This window comes from Panulirus ornatus, chromosome 11, assembly GCF_036320965.1.
Source record: "Panulirus ornatus isolate Po-2019 chromosome 11, ASM3632096v1, whole genome shotgun sequence".
Taxonomy (NCBI): domain Eukaryota; kingdom Metazoa; phylum Arthropoda; class Malacostraca; order Decapoda; family Palinuridae; genus Panulirus; species Panulirus ornatus.
In genome coordinates this window covers 29,285,596-29,300,870 of record NC_092234.1, presented here as the reverse complement: position 1 = coordinate 29,300,870, position 15,275 = coordinate 29,285,596, and the positions used below count along the sequence as shown (strand labels likewise).

General features: G+C 42.2%; 1 protein-coding gene across 8 annotated transcripts in view; it reads left to right on the top strand.

The window, feature by feature from the left end:
- The window catches only part of LOC139751382 (protein-L-histidine N-pros-methyltransferase-like), a 744,750-nt gene that overhangs the window by 680,290 nt on the left and 49,185 nt on the right, over positions 1–15,275 (top strand). For all 8 annotated transcript variants that reach the window (XM_071666753.1, XM_071666750.1, XM_071666751.1 and 5 more), the window contains one exon: positions 802–989. In XM_071666753.1, coding sequence (XP_071522854.1) covers positions 802–989 — 188 coding nt within the window. The remainder of the gene's footprint in view (positions 1–801; positions 990–15,275) is intronic.

Sequence of the window (15,275 nt, the reverse complement as noted above, 5' to 3'; positions counted from 1 at the left end):
CAGAGTGTAACATGTTTGTGTATGGTATCAGGGGGTCATTACTGTTAAAGGGATATAGATATGACTTGTGGACTCCATTCCACACAGGTATCTGAGAGCATAATAAAGTTGATGTCTTAGGTAAGTGAGCACGGGCCCGGCTGGGTCAGGCCTGTTTAGTTTCACAGCCAGGGCATGGCAGTTGGCCCACATCCAATGCAGGTGTTCATCGTCCCATTAAGATTGGTCAGTTGATGAGTACCTGACTTAGGCTGTGTGTGTGTGTGTGTGTGTGTGTGTGTGTACACATACACACACTAGTAAAGGCATAGTACTTAAGTTGAGAAGGAGCGATCCAAGTGTAAAACTCTCCTCGTAACACGCAAGTAGCAATTACAAACACACACACACACAGTCCGCCGTGGTGTAGCAATTAGCATTATATAACTCGTGTATGCTTGAATCCTGGTTGCAGCAGCTGGTTCACAGCCTACCCAACTGGTTATCCTTCCCTAAGGGCTGAACATTAAAATATGTACCTTGCATAGGGTGGACTTTGTGTTTGCATAAATACTTAGGAGTAAAGATGTGGTACAGGGTTGAGAGGGAGGGCAACACAAGTGTAAAACTATCTCCCTGTGGCACACAAAAAGTAATCACACTTGTTTTCAAGCTTTTGAATAGTTCAGTATATTCATCATACATGTACAACAGATAATCATCTAACTCACTATGCCAGCACTGTGATTGCAATAACTCTTAACACTTAGGGGGGTGTTAGTTTTTTACGAAATATGTGTACAGCAGATGGCCATATTGCAGGGTACTGAACACCTGGACCTGGATGGAGGAGGTGGAGGACTTGCAGTACGACGTGGTGACTTGTCTCAACCTGCTTGATCGCTGCGACACTCCAAGGACACTCCTAGCAAACATTCATACTAAGCTGGCTCCTCATGGCACCCTTGTTGTCGCCATCGTCCTACCCTTCAACCCTTACGTCGAAACAGGTGAGACGACCCACATAAACATGCTATAGTCTTTTCACGGAAGCACAGATCGTAAATATTGATGACCACTTAGAACTTGAAAACCTGGGTTTAAAGTTAACTGTGTTGCTCTTTTACTGTCTCTGATGGAACACTGTGTGAGAGGGTTGGTTCAGTATAACTACAGTGATGGGAAATGTCATGTCCAGTATGGAGGAGTGCATGATCATCTCTATTACAGTTCCTTTATTTTATCCTTACTTCCTTCATCCCCCTTCTCTCTATCCTTCCCTCCTTTCCCCCATATCTTCTATTTAATCTTAACTCTCTATCTTTTCTCAGTCCTTATCTCCATCACCTTATTCTTACCTTCCTCTACCTTCTCCATTCATACCTCCCTTTCCCTTCAGTATGCTTACCTCCCTCTCCTAATACCATATGTCATTACCTCCCTCTCCCTGTTTCCTATTTCTTTACCTCCCTCTCTCTTCTCTGCATTTACCTTTTCCTTCCTATTTCATCATTCCTTTCTTTCCTCTCCCTCTCTCTGTTTACCCACTTCTCCCTATCTCTTCCACATTTACATCCCTCTTCCTATCTCGTGCTTTTACCTCCCTCTCCTTCATCTGTCCCTCCTTCCTCTCCTTCTTTTCTCCTTCCTTCCTTCTCCCTGTCACTTCTCTCTGTTTTATCTCTCTTCTTCCTTTTCTTTCTATCCCTTCTCTCTCCTTAACATCCACTTTCTGTCCCTTCTTATCCTATCATCCCTATCCCTTTCTCTTGTCTGTATTTTTACCTCAACTCTCTGTCCTTACCTTCCAACTCCTTTTCAGTCCTTCTCTGTTTGCCCCTATCTCTTTAAACTATTGTTACCCCCTCTCTCTTCCCTCTCTGTCTTTACTTTTCTATCCCTTCTCTAACCCTTAACTCCAACAGCTCTCAATTTTGGTCAAACCTCTGTTGTGAGTGACCGAGTTTTGACGCTTCGAGTTCACCTTACTGCTATGCAAAATGGCACTTGTTGCAGTTGTCCTCTATATGTGAGGGAGTTCACCCAGGACATCCTCTTAGGGAACAAGAAAAGTTAGTTTCATGTGTGTTTCGTGATGTGTTTGAGAAAAGAATGGTAGAAATTAGGAAGAGTAGTGAAAATGAAGTGGGCTTGGTTACTAGGGAAGCTTGATGACGACTTAATCTCTCCCAAGGATGAGACTATCCTTGTCCAGGTGGGAATTAATATAGCCAGTAATAGATCTGAAGATATTTTAACGAAGTATAAGGATCTCGTTTGCAGATTTAAAGAAATTCAGAGGAAGTTGGTTATATTGGTAATTTTGCCCATATTTGACAATTTCCTCTGCTCTCAGTACAATGTTTTGGATTAACAGAATCAAGGATCTCAGAGAGTAAGAAGAAAATGTTTCTCTATTGATTTATGGGATCATTTTAGCTGGGATAAAAGCCCATTTGGTTGGAATGGTCTCCATTTGAATGAAATCTGTAAAGCCCACCATAGTAGCATGACAGACAAGAATAAAAGATTTATTAATTGAAATAAAGTAATCAGCTGCTTGAAATATGCAAATACTGAAAGAGGGATTCAGGGTGATAGGGAACATGGCAGGATAGGTCATTTGGAAGTCATAAACCAGGTGCATATAGGGAATATGGAAGGTGGTGAACATAACAGTGTAGGATAGCTAGTTTTCACTAATGAGATAGTAGAAGTCACTTTACAGGTAGAGGTAAGGAACAAGGCAGTGGGAGAATATGACAGGTTGGGTCAGCTGGTACAAGTTGGAAAAGAGGCAGGTAGGGGAAAAGACAGAATAGGACAGCTTGAGGTCACCTACCAGGGAGAAGCATAAACAAGCCAGGTAGGCAACAGGGCAGAAGAGGTCAAATCCATATCATAAACCGACTGGAGATAAATGGTTTCCCATTCCTACTGCTGCACACAAGCACATATTAAGGACACATATTAGGAAAGCTTCAAACATGCACACCAGTTATGATAGTCTTGTAAAATGGGCCCAGAAAATTTATTTCTAAAGGCCTCATAAGTTGCAAAGCAAAATTAGCTTCATACCCAAATTCTTGGAGCATTATTTCAAACTAAAATGAGCTGATATGCTATCACAGAGAAACTGAACATAATTGCAATATCAGAAGCATAATTAAACTATATGAACGACAGCTAGAGACTGACTGTGAGTGAATGTGGCCTTTTTTGTCTTTTCCTGGCACTACCTCGTGGAGGGTGGGGGAATGCTATTTCATATGTGGCGGGGTGGCAACGGGAATGGATGTAGGCAGCACGTATGAATATGTAAATTTGTATGTATGTATATGTCTACGTTGAAATGTATATGTGCATGTATGGGCACATGTGTATGTGGGTGGGTTGGGCCATTCCTCATCTGTTCCCTTGCACTACCTCACTGATGCAGGAGATGGCGATTAGGTGTAAAAATGAATAAATAAATAAGAATAAACCAAAGTAGCAGCACTTGAATACAAATTGTTCATTAAATATCGTTTGTACTAAGCAAGGATGGTGTTTTAGTTGATATTGAAAACAGCAAAGGCAGGAGGTGGTGTTTTGATTAATGTTGGAAACAACCTAGGATGGATCAGTGTTTTAAATGGCTTTGAAAACAGCGTGTAGGAAGAGAGGAAAGTGATTGGTTCTCAGTGAACATTGGCTTGCAGCAAGGGTGTGTGATGTCTCCATGGTTAATTTGTTTATGGATGGGGTTGTTAGAGAGGTGAATATATTTATTTACTTATTTGTATTTTTTTTGCTTTGTCGCTGTCTCCCGCATTAGCGATGTAGCGCAAGAAAACAGACGAAAGAAATGGCCCAACCCACCCACATACACATATATATATACATACACGTCCACACACGCATATATACATACCTATACATCTCAATGTACACATATATATACACACACAGACATATACATGTATACACATGTACATAATTCATAGTCTGCCTTTATTTATTCCCATCGCCACCTCCCCACACATGGAATAACAACCCCCTCCCCCCTCATGTGTGCGGGGTAGTGCAAGGAAAAGACAACAAAAGCCCCATTCATTCACACTCAGTCTCTATCTGTCATGTAATAATGCACCGAAACCACAGCTCCCTTTCCACATCCAGGCCCCACACAACTTTCCATGGTTTACCCCAGACGCTTCACATGCCCTGGTTCAATCCATTCACAGCACGTCGATCCCGATATACCACATCATTCCAATTCACTCTATTCCTTGCATGCCTTTCACCCTCCTGCATGTTCAGGCCCCGATCACTCAAAATCTTTTTCACTCCATCTTTCCACCTCCAATTTGGTCTCCCACTTCTCGTTCCCTCCACCCCTGACACATGTATCCTCTTGGTCAATCTTTCCTCACTCATTCTCTCCATGTGCCCAAACCATTTCAAAACACCCTCTTCTGCTCTCTCAACCATACTCTTTTTATTTCCACACATCTCTCTCACCCTTACATTACTTACTCGATCAAACCACCTCACACCACATATTGTCCTCAAACATCTCATTTCCAGCACATCCACCCTCCTGCGCACAACTCTATCCATAGCCCATGCCTCGCAACCATACAACATTGTTGGAACCACTATTCCTTCAAACACCCATTTTTGCTTTCCGAGATAATGTTCTCGACTTCCAAACATTCTTCAAGGCTCCCAGAATTTTCACCCCCTCCCCCACCCTATGATTCACTTCCGCTTCCATGGTTCCATCCGCTGCCAGATCCACTCCCAGATATCTAAAACACTTGGGAGTAAAGTCAGGGGTTAGTGACGGGACAAGAGCAAGGGAAGGAGTAGCACTACTCCTGAAACAGAAGTTGTGGGAGTATGTGATAGAGTGTAAGAAAGTAAATTCTAGATTGATATGGGTGAAACTGAAAGTTGATGGAGAGAGATGGGTGATTATTGGTGCATATGCACCTGGGCATGAGAAGAAAGATCATGAGAGGCAAGTGTTTTGGGATCACCTGAATGAGTGTGTTAGTGGTTTTGATGCACGCGACCGGGTTATAGTGATGGGTGATTTGAATGCAAAGGTGAGTAATGTAGCAGTTCAGGGAATAATTACTATACATGGGGTGTTCAGTGTTGTAAATGGAAATGGTGAAGAGCTTGTGGATTTGTGTACTGAGAAAGGACTGGTGATTGGGAATACCTGGTTTAAAAAGCGAGATATACATAAGTATATGTATGTAAGTAGGAGAGATGGCCAGAGAGCATTATTGGATTGTGTGTTAATTGATAGGCACACGAAAGAGAGACTTTTGGATGTTAATGTGCTGAGAGGTGCAGCTGGAGGGATGTCTGATCATTATCTTGTGGAGGCGAAGGTGAAGATTTGTAGGGGTTTTCAGAAAAGAAGGGAGAATGTTGGGGTGAAGAGAGTGGTGAGAGTAAGTGAGCTTGGGAAGGATACTTGTGTGAGGTAGTGCCAGGAGAGACTGAGTACAGAATGGAAAAAGGTGAGAGTAAAGGAAGTAAGGGGAGTGGGGGAGGAATGGGATGTGTTTAAGGAAGCAGTGATGGCTTGCGCAAAAGATGCTTGTGGCATGAGAAGCGTGAGAGGTGGGTTGATCAGAAAGGGTAGCGAGTGGTGGGATGAAGAAGTAAGATTATTAGTGAAAGAGAAGAGAGAGGCATTTGGACAATTTTTGCAGGGAAAAAATGCAAATGAGTAGGAGATTTATAAAAGAAAGAGTCTGGAGGTCAAAAGAAAGGTGCAAGAGGTGAAAAAGAGGGCAAATGAGAGTTGGGGTGAGAGAGTATCATAAAAATTTTAGGGAGAATGAAAAGATGTTTTGGAAGGAGGTAAATAAAGTGTGTAAGACAAGGGAGCAAATGGGAACTTCAGTGAAGGGGGCTAATGGAGAGGTGATAACAAGTAGTGGTGATGTGAGAAGGAGATGGAGTGAGTATTTTGAAGGTTTGTTGAATGTGTTTGATGATAGAGTGGCAGATATAGGGTGTTTTGGTCGAGGTGGTGTACAAAGTGAGAGGGTTAGGGAAAATGATTTGGTAAAAAGAGAAGAGGTAGTAAAAGCTTTGCGGAAGATGAAAGCCAGCAAGGCAGCAGGTTTGGATAGTATTGCAGTGCAATCTATTAAAAAAGGGGGTGACTTTATTGTTGACTGGTTGGTAAGGTTATGTAATGTATGTATGATTCATGGTGAGGTGCCTGAGGATTGGCGGAATGCGTGCATAGTGCCATTGTACAAAGGCAAAGGGGATAAGAGTGAGTGCTCAAATTACAGAGGTATAAGTTTGTTGAGTATTCCTGGCAAATTATCTGGGAGGGTATTGATTGAGAGGGTGAAGGCATATACAGAGCATCAGATTGGGGAAGAGCAGTGTGGTTTCAGAAGTGGTAGAGGATGTGTGGATCAGGTGTTTGCTTTGAAGAATGTACGTGAGAAATACTTAGAAAAGCAAATGGATTTGTATGTAGCATTTGTGGATCTGGAGAAGGCATATGATAGAGTTGATAGAGATGCTCTGTGGAAGGTATTAAGGATATATGGTGTGGGAGGCAAGTTGTTAGAAGCAGTGAAAAGTTTTTATCGAGGATGTAAGGCATGTGTACGTGTAGGAAGAGAGGAAAGTGATTGGTTCTCAGTGAATGTAGGTTTGCGGCAGGGGTGTGTGATGTCTCCATGGTTGTTTAATTTGTTTATGGATGGGGTTGTTAGGGAGGTGAATGCAAGAGTTTTGGAAAGAGGGGCAAGTATGCAGTCTGTTGTGGATGAGAGAGCTTGGAAAGTGAGTCGGTTGTTGTTCGCTGATGATACAGCACTGTTGCCTGATTCATGGGAGAAACTGCAGAAGCTGGTGACTGAGTTTGGTAAAGTGTGTGAAAGAAGAAAGTTAAGAGTAAACGTAAACAAGAGCAAGGTTATTAGGTTTACAGTTGGGTTAAGGGTCAAGTCAATTGGGGGATAAGTTTGAATGAATATATCTTATTTCTTATTTTCCTATTTTTTTTTTGCTTTGTCGCTGTCTCCCGCGTTTGCGAGGTAGCGCAAGGAAACAGACGAAAGAAATGGCCCAACCCACCCCCATACACATGTATATACATACACGTCCACACACTCAAATATACAAACCTATACATCTTAATGTACACATATATATACACATACAGACATATACATATATACACATGTACATAATTCATACTGTCTGCCTTTATTTATTCCCCTCGCCACACATGGAAAAACATCCCCCTCCCCCCTCATGTGTGCGACATAGCGCTAGGAAAAGACAACAAAGGCCCCATTTGTTCACACTCAGTCTCCAGCTGTCATGTAATAATGCCCGAAACCACAGCTCCCTTTCCACATCCAGGCCCCACAGAACTTTCCATGGTTTACCCCAGATGCTTTACATGCCGATTCAATCCATTAACAGCATGTCGACCCCAGTATACCACATCGTTCCAATTCACTCTACTCCTTGCGCGCCTTTCACCCTCCTGCATGTTCAGGCCCCGATGACTCAAAATCTTTTTCACTACATCTTTCCACCTCCAATTTAGTCTCGCACTTCTCCTTGTTCCCTCCACTTCTGACACATATATCCTCTTGGTCAATCTTTCCTCACTCATTCTTTCCATGTGACCAAACCATTTCAAAACACCCTCTTCTGCTCTCTCAACCACACACTTTTTTATTTCCACACATCTCTCTTACCTTTACATTACTTACTCGTTCAAACCACCTCACACCAAATATTGTCCTCAAACATCTCATTTCCAGCACATCCATCCTCCTACGCACAACTCTATCCATAGCCCACGGCTCGCAGCCATACAAGATTGTTGGAAGCACTATTCCTATCAACATACCCATTTTTGCTTTCCGAGACTTCCATGTGTGGCGAGGTGGCGATGGGAATAAATAAAGGCAGACAGTATGAATTATGGACATGTATATATATGTATATGTCTGTGTGTATATATATGTGTACATTAAGATGTATAGGTATGTATATTTGCGTGTGTGGATGTGTATGTATATACATGTGTATGGGGGTGGGTTGGGCCATTTATTTCGTGTTTCCTTGCGCTACCTCGCAAATGCAGGAGACAGCGACAAAGCAAAATAAATAAATAAACATATATATATATCCATATATATATATATATGTTTATATATACATATCTCTTTAAGCTGTACAGTAAACCCCTATTCGAACAAACTTATGGGGGAGTGGGCAGTGATACATCAGAAGCCAGATTCTGTTACATCACAATTTTGTCCGAGGGGTGTTAATGAATGAAATATTAACAAGTGGAATTTATTAAAAAAGGGGGTGACTGTATTGTTGACTGGTTGGTAAGGTTATTTAATGTATGTATGATTCATGGTGAGGTGCCTGAGGATTGGCGGAATGCTTGCATAGTGCCATTGTACAAAGGCAAAGGGGATAAGAGTGAGTGCTCATATTACAGAGGTACAAGTTTGTTGAGTATTCTTGGTAAATTATATGGGAGGGTATTGATTGAGAGAGTGAAGGCATGTACAGAGCATCAGATTGGGGAAGAGCAGTGTGGTTTCAGAAGTGGTAGAGGATGTGTGGATTAGGTGTTTCCTTTGAAGAATGTATGTGAGAAATACTTAGAAAACAAATGGATTTGTATGTAGCATTTATGGATCTGGAGAAGGCATATGATAGAGTTGATTGAGATGCTCTGTGGAAGGTTTTAAGAATATATGGTGTGGGAGGCAAATTGTTAGAAGCAGTGAAAAGTTTTTATCGAGGATGTAAAGCATGTGTACGTGTAGGAGGAGAGGAAAGTGATTGGTTCTCAGTGAATGTAGGTTTGCGGCAGGGGTGTGTGATGTCTCCATGGTTGTTTAATTTGTTTATGGATGGGGTTGTTAGGGAGGTGAATGCAAGAGTTTTGGAAAGAGGGGCAAGTATGAAGTCTGTTGGGGATGAGAGAGCTTGGGAAGTGAGTCAGTTGTTGTTCGCTGATGATACAGCGCTGGTGGCTGATTCATGTGAGAAACTGCAGAAGCTGGTGACTGAGTTTGGTAAAGTGTGTGAAAGAAGAAAGTTAAGAGTAAATGTGAATAAGAGCAAGGTTATTAGGTACAGTAGGGTTGAGGGTCAAGTCAATTGGGAGGTGAGTTTGAATGGAGAAAAACTGGAGGAAGTGAAGTGTTTTAGATATCTGGGAGTGGATCTGGCAGCGGATGGAACCATGGAAGCGGAAGTGGATCATAGGGTGGGGGAGAGGGTGAAAATTCTGGGAGCCTTGAAGAATGTGTGGAAGTCGAGAACATTATCTCGGAAAGCAAAAATGGGTATGTTTGAAGGAATAGTGGTTCCAACAATGTTGTATGGTTGTGAGGCGTGGGCTATGAATAGAGTTGTGCGCAGGAGGATGGATGTGCTGGAAATGAGATGTTTGAGGACAATGTGTGGTGTGAGGTGGTTTGATCGAGTAAGTAACGTACGGGTAAGAGAGATGTGTGGAAATAAAAAGAGCGTGGTTGAGAGAGCAGAAGAGGGTGTTTTGAAATGGTTTGGGCACATGGAGAGAATGAGTGAGGAAAGATTGACCAAGAGGATATATGTGTCGGAGGTGGAGGGAACGAGGAGAAGAGGGAGACCAAATTGGAGGTGGAAAGATGGAGTGAAAAAGATTTTGTGTGATCGGGGCCTGAACATGCAGGAGGGTGAAAGGAGGGCAAGGAATAGAGTGAATTGGAGCGATGTGGTATACCGGGGTTGACGTGCTGTCAGTGGATTGAATCGGGGCATGTGAAGCGTCTGGGGTAAACCATGGAAAGCTGTGTAGGTATGTATATTTTGCGTGTGTGGACGTATGTATATACATATGTATGGGGGTGGGTTGGGCCATTTCTTTCGTCTGTTTCCTTGCGCTACCTCGCAAACGCGGGAGACAGCGACAAAGCAAAAAAAAATATATATATATATATATATATATATATATATATATATATATATATATATATATATATATATATATATATATATATATATTTTATCCCTGGGGATAGGAGATGAAGAATACTTCCCACGTATTCCCTGCTTGTCGTAAAAGGCGACTAAAAGGGGAGGGAGCAGGAGGCTGGAAATCCTCCCCTCTCGTTTTTTTTTTTTTTTTTTTTAATTTTCCAAAAGAAGGAACAGAGGGGGGCCAGGTGAGGATATTCCACAAAGGCCCAGTCCTCTGTTCTTAACGCTACCTCGCTAATGCGGGAAATGGCGGATAGTTTAAAAGAAAGAAAAGATATATATATATATATATATATATATATATATATATATATATATATATATATATATATATATATATATATGTATTATCCCTGGGCATAGGGGAGAAAGAATACTTCCCACATTTTCCTGCGTGTTCTAGAAGGCGACTAAAAGGGAAGGGAGCGGGGGGCTGGAAATTCTCCCCTCTCATTTTTTTCTTAATTTTCCAAAAGAAGGAACAGAGAAGGGGGCCAGGTGAGGATATTCCCTCAAAGGCCTAGTCCTCTGTTCTTAACGCTACCTCGCTAATGCGGGAAATGGCAAATAGTAGTGGTATGAATATATATATATATATATATATATATATATATATATATATATATATATATATATATATATATATATTATATATATATATATATTTTTTTTTTTCCGCTGTCTCCCGCGTTTGCGAGGTAGCGCAAGGAAACAGACGAAAGAAATGGCCCAACCCACCCCCATACACATGCCTTGATTCAATCCACTGACAGCACGTCAACCCCGGTATACCACATCGATCCAATTCACTCTATTCCTTGCCCTCCTTTCACCCTCCTGCATGTTCAGGCCCCGATCACACAAAATATTTTTCACTCCATCTTTCCACCTCCAATTTGGTCTCCCTCTTCTCCTCGTTCCCTCCACCTCCGACACATATATCCTCTTGGTCAATCTTTCCTCACTCATTCTCTCCATGTGACCAAACCATTTCAAAACACCCTCGTCTGCTCTCTCAACCACGCTCTTTTCCACACATCTCTCTTACCCTTACGTTACTTACTCGATCAAACCACCTCACACCACACATTGTCCTCAAACATCTCATTTCCAGCACATCCATCCTCCTGCGCACAACTCTATCCATAGTCCACGCCTCGCAACCATACAACATTGTTGGAACCACTATTCCTTCAAACATACCCATTTTTGCTTTCCGAGATAATGTTCTCGACTTCCACACATTCTTCAAGGCTCCCAGAATTTTCGCCCCCTCCCCCACCCTATGATCCACTTCCGCTTCCATGGTTCCATCCGCTGCCAGATCCACTCCCAGATATCTAAAACACTTCACTTCCTCCCGTTTTTCTCCATTCAAACTCACCTCCCAATTGAATTGACCCTCAGCCCTACTGTACCTAATAACCTTGCTCTTATTCACATTTACTCTTAACTTTCTTCTTTCACACACTTTACCAAACTCAGTCACCAGCTTCTGCAGTTTCTCACATGAATCAGCCACCAGCGCTGTATCATCAGCGAACAACAACTGACTCACTTCCCAAGCTCTCTCATCCCCAACAGACTTCATACTTGCCCCTCTTTCCAAAACTCTTGCATTCACCTCCCTAACAACCCCATCCATAAACAACCATGGAGACATCACACACCCCTGCCGCAAACCTACATTCACTGAGAACCAATCACTTTCCTCTCTTCCTACACGTACACATGCCTTACATCCTCGATAAAAACTTTTCACTGCTTCTAACAACTTGCCTCCCACACCATATATTCTTAATACCTTCCACAGAGCATCTCTATCAACTCTATCATATGCCTTCTCCAGATCCATAAATGCTACATACAAATCCATTTGCTTTTCTAAGTATTTCTCACATACATTTTTCAAAGCAAACACCTGATCCACACATCCTCTACCACTTCTGAAACCACACTGCTCTTCCCCAATCTGATGCTCTGTACATGCCTTCACCCTCTCAATCAATATCCTCCCATATAATTTGCCAGGAATACTCAACAAACTTATACCTCTGTAATTTGAGCACTCACTCTTATCCCCTTTGCCTTTGTACAATGGCACTATGCACGCATTCCGCCAATCCTCAGGCACCTCACCATGAGTCATACATACATTAAATAACCTTACCAACCAGTCAACAATACAGTCACCCCCTTTTTTAATAAATTCCACTGCAATACCATCCAAACCTGCTGCCTTGCCGGCTTTCATCTTCCGCAAAGCTTTTACTACCTCTTCTCTGTTTACCAACTCATTGTCCCTAACCCTCGCACTTTGCACACCACCTCGACCAAAACACCCTATATCTGCCACTCTATCATCAAACACATTCAGCAAACCTTCAAAATACTCACTCCATCTCCTTCTCACATCACCACTACTTGTTATCACCTCCCCATTTGCGCCCTTCACTGAAGTTCCCATTTGCTCCCTTGTCTTACGCACTTTATTTACCTCCTTCCAGAACATCTTTTTATTCTCCCTAAAATTTAATGATACTCTCTCACCCCAACTCTCATTTGCCCTTTTTTTCACCTCTTGCACCTTTCTCTTGACCTCCTGTCTCTTTCTTTTATACGTCTCCCACTCAATTTCATTTTTTCCCTGCAAAAATCATCCAAATGCCTCTCTCTTCTCTTTCACTAATACTCTTACTTCTTCATCCCACCACTCACTACCCTTTCTAATCAACCCACCTCTCACGCTTCTCATGCCACAAGCATCTTTTGCGCAAGCCATCACTGCTTCCTTAAACACATCCCATTCCTCCCCCACTCCCCTTACTTCCATTGTTCTCACCTTTTTCCATTCTGTACTCAGTCTCTCCTGGTACTTCCTCACACAAGTCTCCTTCCCAAGCTCACTTACTCTCACCACCGTCTTCACCCCAACTTTCACTCTTCTTTTCTGAAAACCCATACAAATCTTCACCTTAGCCTCCACAAGATAATGATCAGACATCCCTCCAGTTGCACCTCTCAGCACATTAACATCCAAAAGTCTCTCTTTCGCGCGCCTGTCAATTAACACTTAATCCAATAACGCTCTCTGGCCATCTCTCCTACTTACATAAGTATACTTATGTACATCTCGCTTTTTAAACCAGGTATTCCCAATCATCAGTCCTTTTTCAGCACATAAATCTACAAGCTCTTCACCATTTCCATTTACAACACTGAACACCCCATGTATACCAATTATTCCCTCAACTGCCACATTACTCACCTTTGCATTCAAATCACCCAACACTATAACCCGGTCTCGTGCATCAAAACCACTAAGACACTCATTCATATATATATATGTACATATATATATGTACCTAATAACCTTGCTCTTATTCACATTTACTCTTAGCTTTCTTCTTCCACACACTTTACCAAACTCAGTCACCAGCTTCTGCAGTTTCTCACATGAATCAGCCCCCAGCGCTATATGATCAGCGAAAAACAACTGACTCACTTCCCAAGCTCTCTCATCCACAACGGACTGCATACTTGCCCCTCTTTCCAAAACTCTTGCATTCACCTCACTGACAACACCATCCATAAAAAAATTAAACAACTATGGAGACATCACACACCCCTGCCACAAACCTACATTCACTGAGAACCAATCACTTTCCTCTCTTCCTACACGTACACATGCCTTTCCTCCTCAATAAAAACTTTTCACCGCTTCTAACAACTTGCCTCCCACACCATATATTCTTAATACCTTCCTCAGAGCATCTCTATCAACTCTATCATATGCCTTCTCCAGATCCATAAATGCTACATACAAATCCATTTGTTTTTCTAAGTATTTCTCACATACATTCTTCAAAGCAAACACCTGATCCACACATCCTCTACCACTTCTGACACCACACTGCTCTTCCCCAATCTGATGCTCTGTACATGCCTTCACCCTCTCAATCAATACCCTCCCATATAATTTGCCAGGAATACTCGACAAACTTATACCTCTGTAATTTGAGCACTCACTCTTATCCCCTTTGCCTTTGTACAATGGCACTATGCAAGCATTCAGCCAATCCTCAGGCACCTCACCATGAATCATACATACGTTAAATAACCTTACCAACCAGTCAACAATACAGTCACCCCCTTTTTTTAATAAATTCCACTGCAATACCATCCAAACCTGCTGCCTTGCCGGCTTTCATCTTCCGCAAAGCTTTTAATACCTCTACTCTGTTTACCAAATCATTTTCCCTAACCCTCTCACTTTGCACACCACCTCGACCAAAACACCCTATATCTGCCACTCTATCATCAAACACTTTCAACAAACCTTCAAAATACTCACTCCATCTCCTTCTCACATCACCACTACTTGTTATCACCTCTCCATTAGCCCCCTTCACTGAAGTTCCCATTTGTTCCCTTGTCTTACGCACTTTATTTACCTCCTTCCAAAACATCTTTTTATTCTCCCTAAAATTTAATGATACTCTCTCACCCCAACTCTCATTTGCCCTCTTTTTCACCTCTTGCACCTTTCTCTTGACCTCCTGCCTCTTTCTTTTATACATATCCCACTCATTTGCATTATATATATATATATATATATATATATATATATATTATTTTTTTTTATTATACTTTGTTGCTGTCTCCCGCGTTTGCGAGGTAGCGCAAGGAAACAGACGAAAGAAATGGCCCAACCCCCCCCATACACATGTATATACATACGTCCACACACGCAAATATACATACCTACACAGCTTTCCATGGTTTACCCCAGACGCTTCACATGCCCTGATTCAATCCACTGACAGCACGTCAACCCCGGTATACCACATCGATCCAATTCACTCTATTCCTTGCCCTCCTTTCACCCTCCTGCATGTTCAGGCCCCGATCACACAAAATATTTTTCACTCCATCTTTCCACCTCCAATTTGGTCTCCCTCTTCTCCTCGTTCCCTCCACCTCCGACACATATATCCTCTTGGTCAATCTTTCCTCACTCATTCTCTCCATGTGCCCAAACCACTTCAAAACACCCTCTTCTGCTCTCTCAACCACGCTCTTTTTATTTCCACACATCTCTCTTACCCTTACGTTACTCACTCGATCAAACCACCTCACACCACACATTGTCCTCAAACATCTCATTTCCAGCACATCCATCCTCCTGCGCACAACTCTATCCATAGCCCACGCCTCGCAACCATACAACATTGTTGGAACCACTATTCCTTCAA